The 23,761-nt window shown below is 38.4% G+C and overlaps 1 protein-coding gene across 2 annotated transcripts; it reads right to left on the bottom strand.

The window, feature by feature from the left end:
• Positions 1-4,964: 4,964 nt before the first annotated feature.
• On the bottom strand, positions 4,965-16,903 carry LOC124272477 (probable xyloglucan galactosyltransferase GT17). 2 transcript variants are annotated; one of them, XM_046707669.1, is made up of 3 exons: positions 16,814-16,903; positions 7,270-7,400; positions 4,965-6,735 (listed from the first exon to the last, which is right to left on the bottom strand). In XM_046707669.1, the coding sequence occupies exon 3, from the start codon at positions 6,661-6,663 to the stop codon at positions 5,299-5,301; it is 1,365 nt and encodes a 454-aa protein (XP_046563625.1). In that variant the 5' UTR covers positions 6,664-6,735; positions 7,270-7,400; positions 16,814-16,903; the 3' UTR covers positions 4,965-5,298. The 2 variants fall into 2 exon arrangements, with proteins under 2 accessions (XP_046563625.1, XP_046563617.1); XM_046707661.1 differs by lacking the exon at positions 16,814-16,903 and adding an exon at positions 11,412-11,590.
• Positions 16,904-23,761: the final 6,858 nt, after the last annotated feature.

Here is a 23,761-nt window from a genome sequence, read left to right on the forward strand (position 1 = left end):
ATAATGAAGCAGCTGCATGAGAAGGATCGAGAGAGAGAGAGAGTTCCATAATGAAGCAGCTGCATAAGAAGAATCGAGCACTGAAAGATTTCAGTTTATTATCCCCCCCAACTTTGTTATAGAAACGAGTTCGTCCGTCTGTGCGTCCGTCCGTCACACTTTGTCCGAAGCATATCTCCTAAACTATTGGTAATAGCTTAACCAAACTTGGTACACATGTCAACTATGATCCCTAGATGTGCCTTTTGGGGGTTAGACCCAGATGACAATTTTATTTTTTGCGGTTTCCATGGAAACGTGACTTAGCCTGTGACTATAAGGATGTCATCTTGTCTGGAGCAGATCTCCTAAACTATACATGCTAGCTTCATCAAACTTGGTACACATATCAAGCATGATCCTTAGATGTGCCTTTTGGGGTTAGACCCAGATATGAATTTCATTTTTTTATCCCACCGGCATCCCATGGGATATAGTCGTCGCCTCGTCCGTCCGCCCGTCCGTTATAATTTTGTTTCCGGAGCATAACTCAAAGACCGTTCGATATTTTTCAACAAAACTTGGTAGATATATCAAACATAACCTAAGGTGGTGCCTTTTGCTATTTACAGATTATTGTCATTTTTATTTTTCTCGGTTTCCATGGAAACGTTTTGGACTTAGTCTTAAAGAAGGGTGGGCTTCGTTTCCGGAGCATAACTCAAAACCGTTCAATATTTTTCCACAAGACTTGGTAGATATATCGAACAGAACCTTAAGTGGTGCCTTTTGCTATTTGCAGATTTTTGGCATTTTTATTTTTCTTGGTTTCCACGGAAACGATTCGGACTTAGTCCCAAAAGTGAGGGGTGGGCTTCGTTTCCGGAGCACAACTCAAAAACCGTAAAATGATTTTCAACAAAACTTGGTAGATATATCAAACAGATCCTAAATTTGTGCCTTTTGCTATTTGCAGATTTTTGTCATTTTTATTTTTCTTGGTTTCCACGGAGACGATTCGGACTTAGTCCTTAAAAGTGAGGGGTGGGCTTCGTTTCCGGAGCACAACTGAATAACCGTATAATATTTTTCAACTAAACTTGGTAGATATATCAAACAGATCCTAAAGTTGTGCCTTTTGCTATTTGCAGATTTTTGGCATTTTTATTTTTCCCGGTTTCCATGGATACGATTCGGACTTAGTCCTTAAAAGTGAGGGGTGGGCTTCGTTTCCGGAGCATAACTCGAAAACTTCTCAATATCTTTCAGCAAAACTTGGCAGATATGTGAGGCAGATCCCAAAGTGGTGCCTTTTGCTATTTGCAGATTTTTGTGATTTATTAGATTTTGTGATTCAGATTAGTCTCAAAAGGGCGGGGTAGGTTTCAGTTTCCGGAGCACAACTGGAAAAACTTAAATTCAGACTTGGCAGATATGTGAGTCAGATCTTGAAGTGGTGCCTTTTGCTATTTGCAGATTTTTGTGATTTATTATTTTCTCAGTTTCCATGGAAACAATTCGGACTTAGTCTCGAAAGGGAGGGGTAGGTTTTGTTTCCGGTGCACAACGCGAAAACTTCTCAATATCTTTCAGCAAAACTTGGCAGATATGTGAGGCAGATCCCAAAGTGGTGCCTTTTGCTATTTGCAGATTTTTGTCATTTATTTTTCACGGTTTCAATTGAAACAATTCAGACTTAGTCTCAAAAGGGCGGGGTAGGTTTCGTTTCCGGAGCACAACTGGAAAACTTCTTAATATCTTTCAGCAAAACTTGGCAGATATGTGAGATATCAGATCTTGAAGTGGTACCTTTTGCTATTTGCAGATTTTTGTCATTTATTTTTTTCATGATTTCCATGGAAACGATTTGCACTGTCTAAAATCAAGCTGGACTTTAAGTAACTGTCAGATGATTTGTTCTTTCAAAGATGTGGGGGCCGGGATCCCTAGATGAATTTTATTTTTGTGGTTTCGATGGAAACGTGACTTAACCTGTGGGTATGAAGATGTCATCTTGTCCGGAGCAGATCTCCTAAATTATACATGTTAGCTTCATCAAACTTGGTACACATATCAAGCATGATCCCTAGATGTGCCTTTTGGGAGTTAGACCCAGATATGAATGTTATTTGTTTTGGTTTCCATGGAAACGTGACTTAGGCTGTGACTATGAGGATGTCACCTTGTTGCATTCCCATGGCAACAAGTTAGGCTTCAACTGAATTTGGTGGTAGTGCTCCTTTCTGGAGCAGATCTTAAATACCTTTCAATACTCTCCTTCCACTTTGCTGTATACACTCCTAAACATGTGACATAATCATAACTAGTAGACATATTAATAAAGGGTAGTTTGCCGTTCTGATCTCTGATCGGAGATTTCTACTGGGCTGGTGGTGGGGAAACATCTCCTGAAGATAAGGGTATAAGTAAAGTCAGTCCTCTCCCGGATTCCAATGCAGTGGGGCATATGAGAATGAAGCCTAGACCTGGTTATGATACGGGAAGCTCTGTTCTGTACCATCTGCAGCCTGTTCAACTGATCTCCAGACATTCCCATGAGTAGGCTGACGTAATCCAGACGAGACAGGATCAGTGATCTGGCTGTAGTTTCAGAAAGGGACGAATTGATCCTATATTTCTCAAATGAAAATGGCATTCTTTGCAGAGATAGTCTACTTGCTTTTTCATAGTTAGTAAAATCAGATAAGTCTTTTGAAGATGTTTAAAAAGCTGTTCTTTGGCGACTTTTTCCAGACACTGTGACATGAATGTTACATTGGATAACGGACGGTAGTTTCTTAAGATCTGAGCGTCAAGAGATGGTTTCTTGATTAGGGGCTTGGTAACTGCTTTCTTGAAACATGATGGCACCTTTCCTGTACACAAACAGATGTTTACAGTCTTCGTGATCCCAGGAAGAAGGAGCACATCCAATAATCCGAGGAGGAATCTTGTAGGTAATGGATCTAACGAACATACTGTTGGTTTTGATGAAGTGATTAGTTTCTTTAGTTCCAGTTCTGTGACTGGTGTGAATGAAGCACATTTGGTTCCTGTAAATTCAGTATAAGAAAAAATATCACATGCGGACCCAAAACCATCCAAAAGACGAACTAAAGTTTTTTTCTAAGAGTAGTATCAGTACCTTGTAGCAATGTGCCCTCAGCCTTCTTGCCAATCAACTTGTTAACATGTAAATTAGAAATTTGCTAGAATAAAAGCTCAGAACCTGTAGTAAGGTACAGAGTCATCACACTGGAGGTCCAGAGAACACTGTGTTGTTTGGAAATCGTGTGAATAATTATTCATTATTACCAATTTTAATGATTTTTATGGCCATGTTGTTTCCTGTCATTACTGCTAGTATTTCCGTACATAGTATAAAAATACATGGAGACAAAGCATCGCCTTGTCTGCTACCCACTAACAAGTGTATATGAATGACTTTCATACAGACATACATTAAATCTAATTCGTCCCAAAGGAAGCAAAACTTCATCTTTAGCATCTGTGGGTTTTTGTTTTACATTTTTGTAATTGAAAGCATCGTTCGAATAGTTTTAGGTAACGCCCCAGTCACCCTACAAAGCGATCACTATTAAAGGATCTAATTGTCGTGTCTGGGGTGCCAGAAGTATCACATCGTCCATTTCAATCCATAAATTATAACAATAGGTTGTTAAGTTCTGCAATAAGCCCAATGTCATTAATATGGCAGATCAGTTTTACAGTCACAATAGTCACGATATGGCTGAAATATTGCCGATGTGACGTTAAATATTAACTCACTTGGGCTTACCTCTCTAGAATTACTTTAATGAAAGCTAAAGGCACAATCTTTTTGATTACTCCCTTCTTTTTATACTTTGTTCCATAGTTTTTGTCATTTGAACATCTTGCAAACAGAAGATATTTCTTTTGTTTCTTAAGAAATGCAAACATTCCTCTACGTTTAGTGTTATCATCGACACTGCTACAATTCTTGTGATTTAGTTTGAAGTACGCCTCCCACTTATTGATACAATATTGCCATGTAGAAAAGTAATGAGGCAGACATAAAATACATATAGGGATACGTAGACAGCAGAAACTGTATGATTACAATAGACGCTGAGTTGTTCTGAAAACGCAGGGCATTGACTTTTTACAGTAAAGAAGTGCTGTGTAAATGTACGGTAAAGTAGCAAGAATGAAGGGGTTTTCTAAGTCCAAACCCCAAAGTTTCATCAGACCAAAATGATGCCATAAGGTGGAATGTGTTGGCGATTCTCATTGTGTTAGCCTGAGGAAAAATAATATAATGTGTTTAATAAATCAGGTTCGGGTTTGAAGTAGACGTGTACTTTATCTTAAACATGAGGCTGGAAGTGATGGTACATTGATGTATGTCGCCTTTAGGAAATCGTGGAGAAGGGGCTGCCTTGGAGTTCAAATCCACATAATGTAGCTGAAATTGTCACTCACACACATGCCATATACACACTCAATGGGCTTCCGGGTTCGAATTAGTGCCCAGTCACCCATGGTGACCGTTAGAGACACCTCAATGAATGTTTTCATTATCTTAAACATGTGGCGATGATGTTTGCTCATAGTATCAGCCACTAGAAACCTGTGAAGGTCCGGGTTATAATTGATCTTCAGTAACCCATGCTTGTCGTAAGAGGCGACTCACGGGATGAGGTGGACCCGTGAAGTTCAGGGTTATAATTGATGTTCAGTAACCCCTGCTTGTCGTAAGAGGCGACTAACGGGATCGGGTGATCAGGTTCGTTGGCTTGGTTGACACATTGTATGTATCCCAATTGAGTAGATTGTTGACACACTCGATTATTTACAGACCGCCGCCATGTATCTGAAATATTGCTGAGTGCGGCGTTAAACATTCACACATACAGACACACACCATCATTTGCAGATCACCGACACATAGGTGGTATATATTGTTCGAAAATAACAGGGAAAATGAACAAATAAACACTGCATAAATTCATCAGCTCTCTTGGAACTGCCAACTTCTGGTACAGATTATATATTAAAATGAAAAAACAAAAAGCTTCTCGCGACAATAACAAAATTATGTCTGACTAAAACGTTAAACATTGACTCATTTGACATTTGAATGGCAAAACAGATTTTTTCATCAAGTCCTCTCATTTAGACTAAATAAATGTGTAAAACTCGTTTAAATCCCGTGCATCTTACTGTTGCTGGGCCCTGACTCGCAATTCCTGCCTGGAACATTCTAGCGAAGCACTATCCTTTGTTACAGTCAAGCTAAGAGCGCGTGAAAGTATTCACTATACTACTATTCAATCGTCAGCTATTAAACATGTGCTGCACCTCCTCCATGATCATGTCCAGAGCATCTTTGTAAGAACGTGGTTGATCACTTGTGCCAGATTCGATGACATTGTACTGTAACATCCTGGCAACCTTAAGAACATTCTGATGGAGTCTTTTGACCTCCTCCTTCGGAATCGCAATTAGAATGTCTTGAATCTTCTCCTGTCGCTCTATCCGTGCTGAATCAATTGCCACTGTGAAATCCGTATAATTCAAAACCCTTTGGAAGGGGTATTCCACATTCTGATCAGCAAATCTGAAAATGACTGGAATGCATCCACTTTGAATACTGTCATAAAATGACTTCCTTGTTGGGGAGTCTCCAGGAGGTTGAAGACAGAACACGGACTTCTGCATCCATCCAATCGTGATGTTCGCATGACCAGTGTGACACTCCACTGTATTCAGATAGACCCCGATGGGCATTTCCTGTTTCTGCTGTTTCAAAACATCAACTATTTGATCAAAGCTTACATCCGTAACTCTATGAGACATCTGATCCAGAACTCTTTGTCTGAACTGGTTTGACTTCACACCAGCCGCAATAAACATCAGTAACTCTCGTTTTCCTAATCCAGGTGAAGATATTTCCCGTGGAGCTGATTTAGCGTTGTACAGATGCACATACGATGGGTAGGGAGCCACTATAATTCTCTGGTTCTCAAGACCTAGAAACTTTCTGTACTTCTGGTTAAAGTCCTTTTCAATGGCAACATACGTCACATTTCTACAGTTTGGGTTCTGAAGCAAAGGGTAGTCGTGTGCTGCTTGTTCCCGTTCAATTTTCGCCAGTGCTGAGAGGTGAGGCTTCCCTTGCCTTAGGTAGGGCATAGAATGTATGACCTTGAACAACTCCTCTTGTAATTGTGTGACGGTTTCTGGTGTTTTACAATATCTCAATATCCCCATGTAAGCAGGGATGTAGAAGATGTCGGCTTCCTCTGGACTCATCGTTCGGTATCGACTCTGCAGAAGCTGGTTGTGAAGAATCACCTCAAGGGAAAACTGATTGGTGTGAAATACTCCCATCTCCCCTTCCCTGTATAACAGCTTTCCAATTCCTCCGTTTTGTAAATGTAAACAGTATGTTGGATACATTTCATTCTGCACACAATTCAGAATATCTCTGTTAAACTTTGGTGGCAACGAATATATGTACACCTTTGGTATTCTGGTCCACGTGGCCACAATATCTTCTTTCAAATTGGAAATCTTGAAAATGTCTCCCTTCAACACAGTTATTTCTACCTCTTCCAAATTGACATAGAGGACTCCACCAATGAGGGCGACTAGAGCCACCAACAGCAGTCTCTTCTTTGCTCTCCTGGAGATGAACATTGTCGTTTTACGGGAGATGAAAATACTGATGCGTAACCTTCACCTTGACAATCACGAATGGTGAAAGTGTATCTAAAAATGTAAAATAATATTAACATGTAATATTTTAACTGAAACCAGAATGTTTACTCTAGAATCTCTCGCTTCGAAAAGATGAACTATAGCTGAATCGTGGGATTTTACTCACTTCGTCGCAGAACGCAAAGTTTGTCAACTCACAGCGTGTTAAGCCATGATTGATTGATTGTTTCTTGGTTAACGACGCACTCGGCCATATTGCAGTTCTATGGCGGCGTCCTGTAAAACATCAAGTCTGGACCAGACAACCCAATGATTGACATCATGACCATCCATCTTCGCAATTGGGAAACGATGACATGTGTCAAACAAGTCAGCGAGCCTGACCACCTGATTCCGTCAGTCGCCTCTTACGACAAGCATGGATTGCTGAAGACCAATTTTAACCTGGATCTTCACGGGTCTGTTAAACCTGTGGTATGATAGGATCACATACATTATGCCATACAATTTCTGTTCGTTCTTTACTTCATTCACTGAGAGCAATACAGATATATCGACATAAAGTATGACGTTGATGTACTTTACCTTATCCAGGGTATGATAACTCCACCTTTCTATATTCCAGATCGTCTAAAACCCCGCTTTTCGGTGTGCAGAGTTTCACCCCTTAGATGTTTCAGGATGCTAGGATCGCGAGTTCCAATTTGGTCTGCTTTCTTAAAGGTAAAAATCGATATTGTCAGTATCCAATGTATGCTGATCCTTGTGTCAAATCTTCCCCGTTTACTCTGTTACATATGTTAGATATCTACACATAGGCGATGCAAATCCGTGTTCAGAGTTACCTCCCATTGACGTGTCAGGAACCTACGAGAGTGGGTTCGACAGATGTGTCCTGATTGTGAATATTATCCTTCGGTCTTTCCTTCGTACATTTCGTATAAAAACAAAATTCACCCAGACCATCGGAGAAAACACTCACTTCGCAATTTACGCCTGAGATGAAAAAGTGTTCATTTAATCTCTATTCGAAAAGCTTACAGCAACATTGTGACTGAAAAGGCAGGATTTGAAAAAAACACCCCATCTATTACGTAACTTGCGTGAATTACGTATAGCCAATTCGGTTTTATTGGAGCGAAGTCAATCTGTAAGAGTGCACACTGTAAGCCTCACGCTGAGTAAATACCCTTTTGTTGATCGGACAAGCGTTCTCGTGTTCCCCCCGATACAAAGTAGAACGCTAAACTCGATAACAAGCCTCCTTCACAGGATATATCGGGGAACGCGCACCATATATTTTTAATTTATATCAATGAGTCCCTTATGGGTAAACTACCTTCAACTGGTCAAAAACAAAGTTCCCCAATCACGACGACTTGTAATGCCTCACTGTGAACTGTATTGTCGGTTCAGTCTCGAGGTGGCTATTCCCAGTATGACTATTCCTACTATGACTACCCCTATATGACTATTCCTACTATGACTACCCCTATATGACTAGTCCGATTGTGACTACTCCTACCATGACTACTCCTACTATGACTTCTCCCTATATCACTATTCCTACTGTGACTACTCCCTATATGACTACTGTGACTACTCCCTATATGACTACTGAGACTACTTCCCTATATGACTACTGTGACTACTCCTACCATGACTACTCCTAGTATGACTACTCCTACCATGACTACTCCTAGTATGACTACTCCTACTATGACTTCTCTCTATATGACTACTGTGACTACTCCTACCATGACTACTCCTAGTATGACTACTCCTACTATGACTACTCCTACTACGACTACTCCTACCATGACTACTCCTAGTATGACTACTCCTACCATGACTACTCCTACCATGACTACTCCTACTATGACTACTCCTAGTATGACTACTCTCTATATGACTACTCCTACCATGACTACTCCTACTGTGACTACTCCCTATATGACTACTGTGACTACTTCCTGTATGACTACTGTGACTACTCCTTTTTGACTATTCCTACTGTGACTACTCCCTATATGACTACTCCTACTGTGACTACTCCCTATATGACTACTTTATGTATAGCAATGACTACCCCCATTGTGTCTACTCCTATCATCACTCTTAGTGTGACTACTACTTTGATTGCATCTACTATGACTACTCCCAGTATGACTTCTACGTGGACTCCACCTACTATGACTAGACCTGTGACTACTCCTACTATGACTACTCCCAGTATGACTTCTACGTGGACTCCACCTACTATGACTACACATGTGACTCCACCTACTATGACTACACCCAGTAAGATTACTGAAGGAAGGAAAGAAGGGAGTCTACACATTCTACCGTCAAACGTAGAAGTATTTAATAAATAAAATGTCTGTAAAACTGACATTATACAAATAGAGCACTTCACTATGCGCTGTTCGACATTCAAACATAAGCCGTGAGTTACTTTCAATGTTTTCAAGTACAGTGTTCAGCCTACAGCGCCTTTGCTCTCTAACATTTGCTATTAGACATGGAATGACACTAGTACCTTGAAACAGATGAATTAATCCATAAATGAATACATCAAATTACTACAAAGTACCTATCTCGTCTTTCCTTTTGACTACACCATGTCCGAGTCCAACGTCATCTTAAACCACATAAAGGTGTGGTCTGCAGTAATTAACTGACTGAATGTGCATGGTTTTACGCCGTTTTTAGCAATATTCCAGCAATATCACGGCGGGGGACACCAGAAATGGGCTTCACAAAGTGTACCCATGTTAGTGGGGATCAAAGCCGGGCCTTCGGCGTGAGGAGCTAACGCCTTAACCACTAGGCTACCCCACCGCCCCTAGTAATTAACAGTCACTAGACCATGTCGCCTGTGCATTGACACATCAGAGTGGGAAATAACCACAATGGGAAGACATGCTCTGTCAGCCCTCGAACATCCACCCATACTAATTCTCACGCGCATACTATTTCAGTTGTGGGTTGTTGTTTTTTTGTAGGTATTTTTCACTCATAAAGAGTGGCGTTATTCAGTATCTAAAGTGTAAAATCATCATCTATCCTCATCTATTCGTCTAAATTAAATGTCCAGAAAAACTTGAGTAATAAAATTATCTAAAAAATTAAACACACACATATACACGCGCACGCACGCACACACAACAAAAGATATGCATATATTTTTTTCAAATCAGAAGACTGCACTTATACATCTAACCGAGAAATAAATATGAACGTCTAACGTTTGACACCAAGACTTCGCATTAACATACCTGTGCCGTTTGTGTGCCGATACAATGTATGCTATGCGTTTGACCTGAGCAGAACCTGCGAGCACTGAACAGCTATTCATTCATATTTTGAATGGGTTAAAGGAGGGACATTCACAGACTTGGGCGGGTTTTTAGTACAAATGGGACTGGGGTTTGCTCACAAATACGATGAATAATAGACACTGATTAACTGCTTTCAAGACGCACTGAATCGACTAAAGTGTTTCAGCCCCACTTAACTTCAAAAGGTTATATATGATGTCCGACACATAGGGATGAGGTACAAGACTTACGCCGGTGAAGAGTGTTTCTTGGGTATGTCTGGTTAATGGTATTAATAATAGATATATAAGCAGGATAATCGTGATTGAGTGAGTTTAGTTTTACGCCGCAGTCAGCAATATTCCAGCTATATGGCGGCGGTCAGCGGGACAATAACATGTGTCGATCATTCTACAAAACATATTCCTTCAGGCAATAAGCATTATCATAATGTTATATATGGTATTTCGGCAAGCCTTTTTGTATGTTGTACTTTCGCCTGAGTACATTTTACGATTGAAGCCACTGGTATGTGAAACAAAAAGTGTGGAAATCTGTGATAATGCTTTCTCTTGAAAACTTCTATAGACCAATGAAAAAAAACCCTCAAACGTTTCAGCTTTTAATTGGTGTGAGGTCAAATTAAGGTGTTTTTAAATTTACTGCCTATTTCATAACTTGGAAAATATAGGGTCGTAGTCGTTTCTGACTGTCCTCTGAAACATTTGTTTTGATTTCATGGGAAAAACAGCTGTGAAAAGTATATGAATGAATCACTGAAAATCAGTGACGACACCGGGTGTTCATGACAAGAGTAGGCATGTCCTGCCCTATGCAAAAATATGCCTAAAAGAGTAGGTATTAATAACTTTATGCCATGTCTTTAGATAATCGATTTGGGTTTGTCTGTCTCAATATCAGTATGTTACTTTGTAATCAAAACAAACGTGTTTTTTCCGAGAATTAAAAAATTTACTTTTTAAAAAATAAACGGATAATTGATGTCGAAAATATAGTAAGCATTACTTAAACTTTCCATTATGTTATTTAATACTTTCGTATATTCATGTTTGGTCACGTAATTTGGGTAAAGTCAATATTGATCGAAACCGCTTCTAAAACCCTGTCCTTAAACCTTTTCTCTCAACATACTGGCAAACAGTAAGTATACCCGGGTTTATTTAAGCAGTTTGTCCCCCAATTTATGTCAGGTGCCACGCCTATTTTCTTTGATCAGAGAATGAATGATACTCAAACAATAAAGCATTTGTTTCATACAGAATAGACCATCCTTACAGTAAATTTATCATCAGTAAGATAACTATAAATGATTAACGTATAGGTCGGATTATCTCAGACAACTTGAAAAAAATCAAAATGAAAGGCTATCACAAAGTAAAGACTTACCTCCAGCTCGAACCATGTTCAATGTAGACACGTTAGATTAGTTAAGTCTGGGTTGTGTATGACACCTTCCAACGTTCCTACTGTCCCACATGTCTAACTCCCTGTAGGGGTGACCCTATGAAAGAGCTAATCAGGTCAAGGTCAGGCGTGTTTCAATAGATCGTGTCGTACCCTTACTATGCGCATGGGGTAGAGATTACAAAACGCAAACCCGTTCAACAAGACGGTGATGCTATTTATATCGATATGTATAAAGCACTGCCGGGACAAAGAGCATTGTAGTAGATGTTTCTGTAGATAATGCTGTGTAAGAAACAGAAACGAAATTTAAACTGCAGGTCTTTTATTAATCGGGGTTGACTTGCAACAGTGTACTATGGGCACATGTCTAAATAACGTGGTTTGAACATGCGAAGGCCTGCCCGGTAGTGTGGACACGCTTGTTCATTCATCGTTGTACACATGCTCGTACACTCGAATAGACAAGGTTGAAAAGCTATGTTTGAATGGCATCTTGGCAAAATTCATCATCATCATCCTCCTTTATTACGTATATATGGCCATGGGGCCAACAGTACAACATGTGTAAAACAGTAAGGTAAAGACATACATATGCGCCACACTGAGAATGTAGACCTTATTACAATTGATACGATTATGTGTTCAGAGATTTTTGTTTCGATCGAAGTACAAACACTTTTTTAAGAAAGCTACAAAGTCTTAATAGTCTATTCTTATCGCTTGTTCTCGTCAATTCAATAAACATTTGGACATGAGGGTAATCACGACAGTATTCAGGTAAATATTTACCACGATACTCATTATAATATTCCCTTATGAACAAAACGTGTAAACGTAAGACGGCTTAAGTATCAAACTTTAGCGAACAACTAAATATTTTACATAAAATTGTTTGTATAATTTTGATTTCGTGAGTGAGTGAGTGAGTGAGAGTGCGGCTTGGGGTGTAAAACGTACGTGAAAAACTGAAACAATGTCAGAAATCCTTCACAATATTCTGAGTACATTTGTACCAGTGTGTATGGACATGTCGTACGTGCGTGCGCGTTTGTGTGTGTGGGTGAGTAAGAACACTATCGACATTATTGGCTATCAGATTACCTCCCGCGAACGACAACTGCAATTGCATAAAAAATCTCAACAAATACATGACTTGTGGTTTCTCTTCTGTCGATTTAATGCATTACCTGCACATGAATGGGCTCCACCTTGATGCTCCCAGCACGGAGACTGTTTCAAAGTAAACAGAACACATGAGATGCACACAAATGCAATGAAGTGTTTTTCCATTACGTACACGTAAGAAGATGTTATTTGTCCTGTATCTTCTTACATGAACTCACGGCTTGTATATAGAGTAAGGACGAAATACTTAACCCACGGTCTGGAGCTCGTATTTAGTCTTTGTTCAAACGCTTTGATCAGTGTCGTGTGCAACTTTGGCTTTGTCTACAAATCTCTCAATGTCCCATTGTCCCAGTCTCAATAGAAGAAATATTAACTGAATTGGTATTGCTTTTTTTAATTGCTTGACGCGAATTATTATTTGGTAGTCGTTATACCCCCACCTACTCTCAATGTCTCACTGTTCCAGTCTCAAAAGACCAACTATTAACTGACGGCATATATGTAATAAAATCTCGTTTGAAGATCAAATAAATGTTTTTACAATTACTTACTGCAAATTCTACTTGCGAGAACAGTTAATTGGCCTAGCCTCGAGCGTAGTTCAATATTGTGGCACAGACACATAGCTACACAAAGGAAAGGTTTTGCCTTAGGGAAACATGTGTCCCCGTGTGAAACAATACCCTTCATCCTTGGACATCTTATTTTTTGTTAACAATTAGGAGACAGTTCCACTCCTCTCCCCCACTCCCCCTCCTCTCTCTCTACCCCTCTCTGTCCTAACGCTACAACCTACCCTTGAGTGAACGTGTTTGTTTTAACTGTCATGAATGTGTTGAGGAAATTACTGTTGGTCTTTAACTAGATGTGCTGATGTCTGTGATAATTCTCAAGCTTTATGTGATGGTGATAAGTTTTCTTATATTATGTCCATTGTTGAAGAACTCTTTTTATTGGAAAATCGTATGAATATTTTATATCATAATGCTTAACCTTTATCATGTATTTATATTATTTACATACATATTTGTAAAAAGGCGTATACCTCTTAAAATTCTGTACGTATATGTAATAGCTATTGACAGTCTCTCCTAACACTAATGGGCGGCTCGTTAATTTATTTTACTGTACTGTATGTATGTTCTAACTTTACGAGGTGAGACTTAAATAAAATATCTGTCTGTCTTTATTTATCTCTCCCCCCCCCTCTCTCTCTCTCACACACACACAAAGGGCGGTGGGGTAGCCCAGTGGTTAAAGCGTTCGCTCGTCACGCCGAAGACCCGGGTTCAATTCCCGCATGGGTACTATTTATTAAGCCCATATCTGGTGTCCCCCGCAGTGATATTGCTGGAATATTGCTAAATGCGGCGTAAAACTAAACTCACTCACTCACTCACTCTCTCTCTCTCACACACACACGTAAATATTGCCTAAGGCAGCGTTTTCAATGTATATAAAATATTGAGCTTACCAAAATGTATGTCAGTTAGCGACGTGGACGTACACAATGATATATCAGCACATCTTCATCGATAGTACACACTCCATAACATGAAAACATTCCTCTTTTCCTTATGTTAGAGTTGGGAAGAAGTCGTGGATGAAGTCAAGACATGTACATACATGACTGTGTGCAGTAAATGAACGCCAGTACTTAGGGTATGATATGAGCAGCGTCAAAGCGCCCAAGTAGTCGCGATCTTTGCCGATCTTTATGCAACCTACTTATCAATACAAGCTGTTTCCTATGACATCTTTCAGTTGACTCTTCAGGTATATAGGTTACTTTACTATTCATTGTCCGCGTCTAGTCATAAAGCCATGCACATGTGGTATGAATAGAACACTTATAATTGAATTAGAGCGTGGAGCTTTTATGGGGTGTGAAAAGTGGTGTGTAACAAGTCTGATTATGATTCTGGAAAGCCATCTTTTCAGAAACTCTTCACTCTTCATTCTGTGACCTCTCTCGGTCGAAGGTAATTGCAAAATTTAACATGCTTTCTTCATGGGCATGTATTAAAGAAAAAACGTTGTTTGGAGAACACAAAATGGGCAAGATTTTTTCCACTCAAGTGAGGTGTGTCTACAACTATCATGGCACATAACTCTACTCATTTGAACTTAATTCAAATAATTTACTGCATTCAAGTTAATTCAACTAATTAATATATTAAGCCAACCTCATTTGTTCTGAACTCATGTTTCTCAGAAATATATAGCGATGTGACTGTAAATCTTCACTCACTCACTCATATATAGAGTTGCGACTACAGTTATGACACATGATTAACCCATTTTAACGTTTAATTAATTTATAGTGTAATAATTCTCTTTGGCCTTTCAATGTACCTTTCCTTGCACATGCACGGCAAAGTGAAATATTTGTTTTTAAACATACGCTCTCTCCACAAACATCGAATACTAACTGATAAAAGTGTATATGAAATAAGATGTTCTTGGAGAAAAAAGGAAGGAACAAAACCCTTTCCACATCCATAAAAAATCTGTGGATTGTACAGTTGTGACTGTAACATGAGTATATAAACATGACGAGTCTCATGAAGATGTGTCATCTTCCACATGCATCTTTTCGTTTGTTCTTCTGAAGGGGGCGGTGGAGTAACCTAGTGGTTAAAGCGTTGGAAGACCCGGGTTCGATTCCCCACATGGGTACAGTGCGTGAAGCCCAACATTCTGGAGAGTTGGTGAGTCAATAATTAAAAAATATAAACCGTTTTCAAGCTAAAGTTGACTACAACCAAGTGATGATATATGTATAGTGAAATATACTGTATATATAGGTGATCGGGAAAAAAGTCATAAGAAATTACTCATGGAAAAAGTCATAGGAAAAAACGTCATGGGAAAAAGAAGCCATCGGAAATATAACTATTATATAACATCGTGTTATTTACAAACACTAATTCAACTACAACTCTCATAAAACGATCTGTTCTTCAGTTATTTATAAAACTATTTCACGTTAAAGGCAATTATTCCTTTCAGTGTGGTGTTGTAAGTAACTGGATCTTATCAAAGAGAAATGAACATAATATTAGTTATTTAGTTCAAATGTGGTTCAGAGAGATTCCTGTAGTGCTATTGATGATAACATTGTTATGACTTGTTGAATAAATGCATTATCAATACTGACTTTTTTGAGTTTATGAATTCTGTACCCAAATCTATGACTTTTTGTCAATGTCTTTTGTCTTATGACTCTTCCCTATACTCTGTGTATGTACGTCTCACAACCTGGTTGTAGTCGCACAGTTTTTAGTACGTTGTTTTCTTCCTCTGAGTATACATTTTACTAAAGCCCATCCCCATTCTCTATTTAACAGAACAAGCAACAAGAACGATATTTTCTATTTTACATAAAACCAGTGGGGACCTCGAAATCCTAGTTGATTCGTTACCTGAAATCGATGAATGCATTATACGATTTTAATATGGCTCAAGCGTTTGGGGTAAGAAAATTCAACAATTTTTCTTTTAAAAAGCTTCTAAAATTTGGACAGTATAGACTTAAAGTAAGACAATCACTCCAAAAACAATGTGAACATGGGAATTCGTTATGATGCAGGGAACTGGCATTTGGTGAGACTAAAAGGCTGGGAGAACATGAACCTATATACTCATAGAAACTCACTCACTCACTCTCCAGGTTTCTTCACAAAGTATATATTGTACTGTGAGTGAAATTATGGAAATAAATAAAGGAGCACTTGTACTTTCATGTGTTCCCTTATTCGCTTCCATGAGTATATGTGCACAAAACATAATACTAGTATGTTGAATCAGAAAGCAAACATTTGCAGTACCTCATAACTTTAGAAACGGACGGTTTCCCAGCTGATGGATAACCCTTTTCCATGGAAAGTATAATAAGTCCATTGTTTGCTACCACAAGCAGTGAGAATAATAATAACATTCCCACGATAGGCTGCTATGTGCTTGCTGGGCCTCGACTACAAACCCAAAGAAGGTACTCATACATGTCATACAATAAGCATTTCTATAGTTGTCAAACATCCCTTGAAATAGTTAAAAGCTAATGGAACAAAACATCCGCAAAGCGATCCAGCAATCCACTATCCTTTCAACTTACAGACACTGAGTCATATTCAACACAAACAATTATCATAACTAAACAGATAATGATAAGCATTATTAAAAGTTTATTGACACCACAATGTTGGTGCTTCATAATTAATAGATTTAATGCCAGAGGAAAATGGACTCACCGTGGACACACGAACAGGGAAGTAAATGTGACAAAGGGATGTAACTCTATGTGATCAAGCATCTCGGTTCCACTTGGGTGCATAGCATAATGTTGAACCAGACGAGTTGACTGACAGACTGCCACTGCAGTCGAGCGTGGCCAGCCGATGGCGGATCGGTGACTAATTAGGTATAGGTAGGATTTAAAATGAATATTGTTTGCTTTAGTCCGAATGGGTAGGGATTAAGAGATACGCAGAGTGCCACAGGCTTTGATGGTATTATTTCGGTGTTTTCATAGCACAGAGGGGAAGGGGTGGGGGTGGGGATGGTGTTTGTCTATCCGCTATTTAGCTGTCCTCGTAAGTAAATAGAAAAAACAGTGTTAATTCGACAACCAAGATATTATTACAAATGCCAATTCAGTTAAAAGCTTTTCTATTGAACTGAGACAATGAGACACTGAGAGACATATGGAGACAAAGCCTCAGTTTCACACGACACTGATCAAAGGTTTTGCACCAAGACTAAAATATGAGCACCAGACCGTGGTGTGTGCATATCGTCCCATCTTTAACTCTGTGTTCATGCCGTGCGTTCATACAAGCAGATACAAGTCAAATAACATCTTCTTTCATTTCTTCTATCGGCATTCCAGAAGTTGGTGAGTCAACAATGAAGCAGACGACTTTATGTATAACACTCAATCCATCCAGTTCACTGACTTCATGGCCCATGCTATTTTGTTGTTCTTTCTCCGCACCTTAGACTTGCACATGTCTGTAGGGTTAAAAATAACAGTTTAAATGATAATTTCTAAAAATGATTAATAACAGACAGGGGTCCTTAGAAGGCATCATCCAATTATGTACGACTTGGTATTCATTTACCCGCTGTTAAAGTTTATCTGATGATTATGAGGGAACAGACAGAGAAATAAATTTATCAATATGAGTGTTATAACAAACCAAATTAGGGGTTATGCTCATTCCCACATCGTCAAGAGCTATAAATGATAAATGAAATTCGTCACACACAGAGTGTTTACAGTTGTACATATTCTATTTTCTATGTCGATATTAGACCATCTTCCCATTTCAATCGGTAGTCTAGGATTACATGTTCACAGTTTTGTTAACCAAATACTTTTTCCAATGGGTGGCTGATTAGATATGGTTAAATTGACAGCATTCTTACATAAAGAAGGATTTTGAAGGGAAACATTCCGTGATTGCTTAAAATGGCATTCGGTGTAGTTTTGACATAATTTTTCAGCCATTTTACGCAAGATAAACTTTGAGATTGACATAATAAGATACACCGAACATTTTGAAGTATATATTTCGCCCCATTTAAAATTGAACACACAAACAAGTGGATATATTAGCCATTACATTGTACCCGAAATAAGGGAATTTATGTGTTGCTGTAATGACTTGTATGATTCTTACTTGTACTTACTTGAATAGGATATGTACCAAATTCTCAACAAATCACGAATTTTGGAGTGGTTGCCTTACTTTAAGTATACACAGACCAAATTATTATTAAAAAATAATATAGTTGAATTTTCATATCCCAGAACTTCTGAACCATATAAAAATCGTAAAATACATTCATCAAATAATTTTAGCTAACACATCAACTAGGATTTCAAGGTCCCTAATAGTTTTAAAAATAAAATAGGAAATATCTTTCTTGTTGCTTGTTCTATTAAATAGAATTCGCAAACAAAAATACACTCGAACAACTTTCCTCATCAAAACATTTAAATCTTTTTTTTACATAGTCTTCAGAAAAGATTACAATTTGGACTAATCTAAATGAATTAAGTTTCTACAGGGTATACTATTTCAGCTTAATTAGCACTCTCTGATGATAAAACAGTGCCATCTGCATATAATACTGCCAATACGTTTTCATACACGTAAAGCTCTTACTCGATAAAACTATATACATTATAAAGTCAATTTACGTTATTGCCACACAAATAAAAGTTTCAAGTTCATCAAGATTCAGAGCAAGCAAAAAAAGAAATGAGAGATATGTTCGCCCTGACTAACTCCAATATTGCAGTGGAAGAGTAATGAAGTTTTACCCAGCTAAACCCATTTGTTGATATATGGTGTAAATGCTATCAAAACACTTGTTATTCGTATTACTTTTAATTAAATAACCCATAAACCATTTTCCAACAGTACCAAATCCGGACTAAAACCTATATGACAACAGTCCAATTTGTCTCTTTTAAACGACTCACTGATCTTATTACTGTTTTGTCATCAAACTACTACCGTTTGTTCATGCTGAATAATAATCATTGTAATAAAGAACGTGCTTTGTCATCCAATCTCTGATATGCGAAAAATATGTGTATTTACTAACGTCTATATTCACTGTAACATATGTTATATTTGGGATTACGCTTTCGCAGTATAGTGCAGATTCTTGTACTGTTGTTACTTTGAGTCCCATCCGTGATTTGAACCCATATTCTCAGAGTCATTCACCTAATTAGCTCAATCTAACAAAAATATTAGAATCTGGACTAGAATCTGGATAAACTTTGAGATTGACATACATAAGATACCCAAATATAACATATGTTACGTCTGACCACTTTCTAAAATGGTACTGTGTATTCATAGCTTTCAGCCGTGGGGTCCGTGCCAATTTACCCTTGTCCGAAGGGGACACAGAGTACTTGATTATTTTGACCACTTTCCAAAATGGCATTGTGCATTCATAGTCTATTTTAGCTGTTTACAAACAGGGTTGACTAGTCTCTGGCCAGGCTTTACTCTATAAGTCCGTCTTAAGTGACGAACAAAATTAATACAATTCTGAGTGAGTGAGTTTAGTTTTACGCCGCACTCAGCAATATTCCAGCTATATGGCGGCGGTCTGTAAATAATCGAGTCTGGACCAGCCAATCCAGTGATCAAACAGCATAAGCATCGATCTGCGCAATTGGGAACCGATGACATGTGTCAACCAAGTCAGCGATCCTGACCACCCGATCCCGTTAGTCGCCTCTTACGACAAGCATCGGTTACTGAAGATCAATATCCTAACCCGGATCTTCACGGGTCTAATCCAGTTCTGAAGTGCTGTACCAATAGCAATGGTAGTTTAATTTTCATTGCTTCACTAAGCATGGGTTGTCTAAGCATACATTACTGGCTTTTCCGCGGCTCAGGGTAATCAGTGAAGTCAATGACCCGTACAACTTGTTTGGGTGAAGGCACCCATGGGTTGGAACAATCTAAGGTCATGCTATAGTAGTGGTCAATGGCACGGTTTATTTCAAATTCAGAAATGTATGTGGACTAAGATGCTTTGACAATACTGAGATTTATAGCAGATAATTCAAACATTAGTTATGGGAATAGATTAATTATAGCTTTTTCCCAATTAGGAACTGCAGATGAATGAATGAATGAATGCCTACACACAGATACATGGGTGTCAGCCCGATCTGTCGACAAATGAAAAATAGGATGTCCCTAACTGTCGACAAAACAAAAAACCCGGAATGTCGACATCGCGTGGTCAACATACCGTGACGGTGTTAATTAATGAAAGAGAATGTTTGCTTAGTGGTTGCAAGTGGCCATGGCTGCTACAGCTATGCTCGTATCATGAGTAAATGAATTAAGTAAATTAAAGAGAATGTCGTTTTAACAATTTGCAAGAGAATTAAGGTTGCAAAAACAGATTATTATTTTACGTTATGCGAGTGGAAGGATTACCATTTTGGAATTTAACATGCAACAACATGAGAAACGGAGAGCTTACAAATTATTTTGTGATATTGGGAGTAGAAGGATTATCGAAATGCTTTTGTAAACATTTCGCATGTGGGTATATATAATAGATCATGTATATTTTGTTACCACTGTCAAAATGGCAAATGCTATGGTGCGGGCTACATTGATTGACAACATTCATAGAGGTCAGAATCTTTACCACAATGGATTCAAGCACAGAGTCAACAGAAGCAGAGGTCAGAAAACATACTGGAGATGTACAGAGAGATGTACAGAGATGTACAGAGAGATCCCGTCCGTAGACGTCGCTACCGAATCATCGACGCAAGGATTCGATCCTTGAAGGCCGACCTTCTTGCCGACAGACTTACTGACTTGCATTACACAGACCATGTGTCAGAGCTGCTTCATCTTGGCTGAACATTCAGATTACTTTAGTGCAGATATAAAGGTGTTTTGGCAAGAAGAAATAACTGGACTCATCTTTTATATATTTATTACTTATACACCTGCAGAAATTACTTATTTATATAAAACACACACACAAATATATTGTGTGAGCTTTATGAAATATATGAACAAATATGCTATATTATGTGACATATGATACATGCATGTTGTTATATTGACTGAATAAATATATTGTCTACTATATATATCACACTCTGTTTTAATTAGTTTGTTCATTCGAGAACACTGGGAGTGAAGTCACTCATGTAGAACATCACCTCCCTTTTCCCGGACTGTCGACAAGTATTTTGGACGGATTATTTCTTGTTGTCGACAGTCCGGGAAAAGGGAGGTGATGATACATGCGTGCGTGCGTGCGTGCGTGCATGCCTGCATACATACATACATACATACATACATACATACATACATACATACATACATACATACATACATACATACATACATACATACATACATACATACATACATACATACATACATACATACATACATACATACATACATACATACATACATACATACATACATACATACATACATACATACATACATACATACATACATACATACATCTTTAACGGAATTATAGAGTTGCTGATATACGAGAAGATGCTTGACTTTAAATCTTTAGATGCATGTCGTGAACAATGTACTATGTGAGTTAAAATAGGATATGTTTTACTGCCCACTGAAACGGCACAGGCCCACAGTACAATTATATTGTCGAGAGTTGTTTGCACATGTTGAACAATTCATATTCTGATTAACATGGCGTGACAGATGAACATGGATGGCTTCTGACGAGCAACTTATCTGTGTTGACATCCTCTTTAGAAATGTTTGTGGAGTGGGAAGTACACAGAAAGACTGTTCAAACTGTGTATCTGTTTACCTATAGGATGGCCTGGTGAGAGGATTTTACACCTGTTTAACTGAACGAGAGCTTTAACCACTAGTACCCCACCGCCCCACCAATTCTAGAAGAGTTCTGACAATTCTAAAGTACTTTATAAGAAACACTATAGTAATATATATACATAGAAACACACACACACACACACACAGAGAGAGAGAGAGAGAGAGAGAGAGAGAGAGAGAGAGAGAGAGAGAGAGAGAGAGAGAGACACACACACACACACACACACAGACACACAGACAGACAGACAGAGAGACATACACACACAGACACAGACACACACAGACACACACATGATCTTAAAATGACGACAAGTTCGTGGTGTGTCATTATTATGTGGATTAATAATACATTTGTTGTACAGTAATATATGTAAAATAAAATAAAACATACTAAAATTTAAATATAAACGTAAAATAAAATCACAACCGTTACATGTGTTCATTCCAGGTTATTACGACTTGTCATCGAAGTCGTGTTAACTGGCCTGGATATCGTGCGGTTTCTGCATGCATAATTCTTCCCCGAGGTAAAGTTATATTTAACCCCGAAAGCTACTGAAAGCTACTGATTGAATCTAAAGGTTCGGGATGTCTTTATCTGTTCAAGGGACGATACATTAAAGATCAAGCGTGTCCACAAAAATAACGCAGTGAATAGACAACAAACTCCATTTTTGTGGCAGCTATTTCAGCTTTCTCCCTTCAATGCACGTTCTCAAACCTCTTTGTATCGTGGCCGGGAACGTGAATGATTTATATCCCGTCAGTTCAGTTCACCGTGAATAGCATAATGATTTCTTTTTGTAGCAATACATTGAAATTGAAATGTAACAACAGCCTGGTTTCATCGCTTACATTTAATCTGGTTCAGCCCTAGACACCCAGCAGGGGAATTGAAAGAATTGAATAAAATGAAAATTGTATCCGAACAGAGGAGTTATTTGTGATGATATAATAGGTGTACTTACATTTCATGTTTGGAGGATCACGGCGGTATGTACGCTCACGTTACACCGTATGAGCTTCAAATCTATTGGTGATGATGTTAAAACACGAGACGAATATGGAGCTAGAGATACTTCTAATGAACGCCGGAATACGATGATAAAATGTGTATATACTGAGGGAAACAAATAAGGGAACACCACTTCATCGCAGTGTTCCTCTTTTTATTCTCAGATTCTCACCCACAGTGTGATCCAGAGCTTGTGAGGAGACCTGGAAAATAATAAAGGGATACTTCTGCTTTCATGTGTTCCGTTATTTGTTTCCCTCAGTATATTTGCCACTGTTTCTAGGCAAGTGATAACCATTGCCTTAGGAATTCTAACTCTATTTCTCACTTTAAATCTCTTCTTTAGTTTATAACTTAAAGCAAAATCTCAAAGTCTTGAATTATGTACGCACATCAGGTTTCTGACAATTAAGAACATACAATGACTGACATGTGTACGGTTTGCTTGGTTGACTTTAACGTAATCATTGTGGGCTCTTTGTATGATCCCCAGGAGTTGAGATTCATAATACGATGTGCCGTTTGAGACTGACATCCAATGATCGACGGAAAAACAAAGCGCCTTTGAGCAGCTGACCTGGATATTGGCGCTATACAAAATTTAGTATAATAATAATTCTGATGTAAAACTCCCCAGCAAGACATTCCGTTGTGATGAGCAAATACAATGTATATCAATATTTGGTTCAGAATATCTGTACAATTAAACTTATGGGCGTGTGGACTGATATGTTTTCTTAACTCTAAACCGTGTCCTGAAACTAAAAGGAAGATTGTAATGAACATATCCA

The sequence above is a fragment of the Haliotis rubra genome, unplaced genomic scaffold (assembly GCF_003918875.1).
Source record: "Haliotis rubra isolate DU_JTF1 unplaced genomic scaffold, ASM391887v1 Scf103, whole genome shotgun sequence".
In the NCBI taxonomy this organism is placed as follows: Eukaryota; Metazoa; Mollusca; class Gastropoda; order Lepetellida; family Haliotidae; genus Haliotis; species Haliotis rubra.

Excerpts from the sequence above, each read along its gene's own strand:
- LOC124272477 (XM_046707669.1), bottom strand. The coding sequence starts at position 6,663 with ATGTTCATCTCCAGGAGAGCAAAGAAGAGACTGCTGTTGGTGGCTCTA.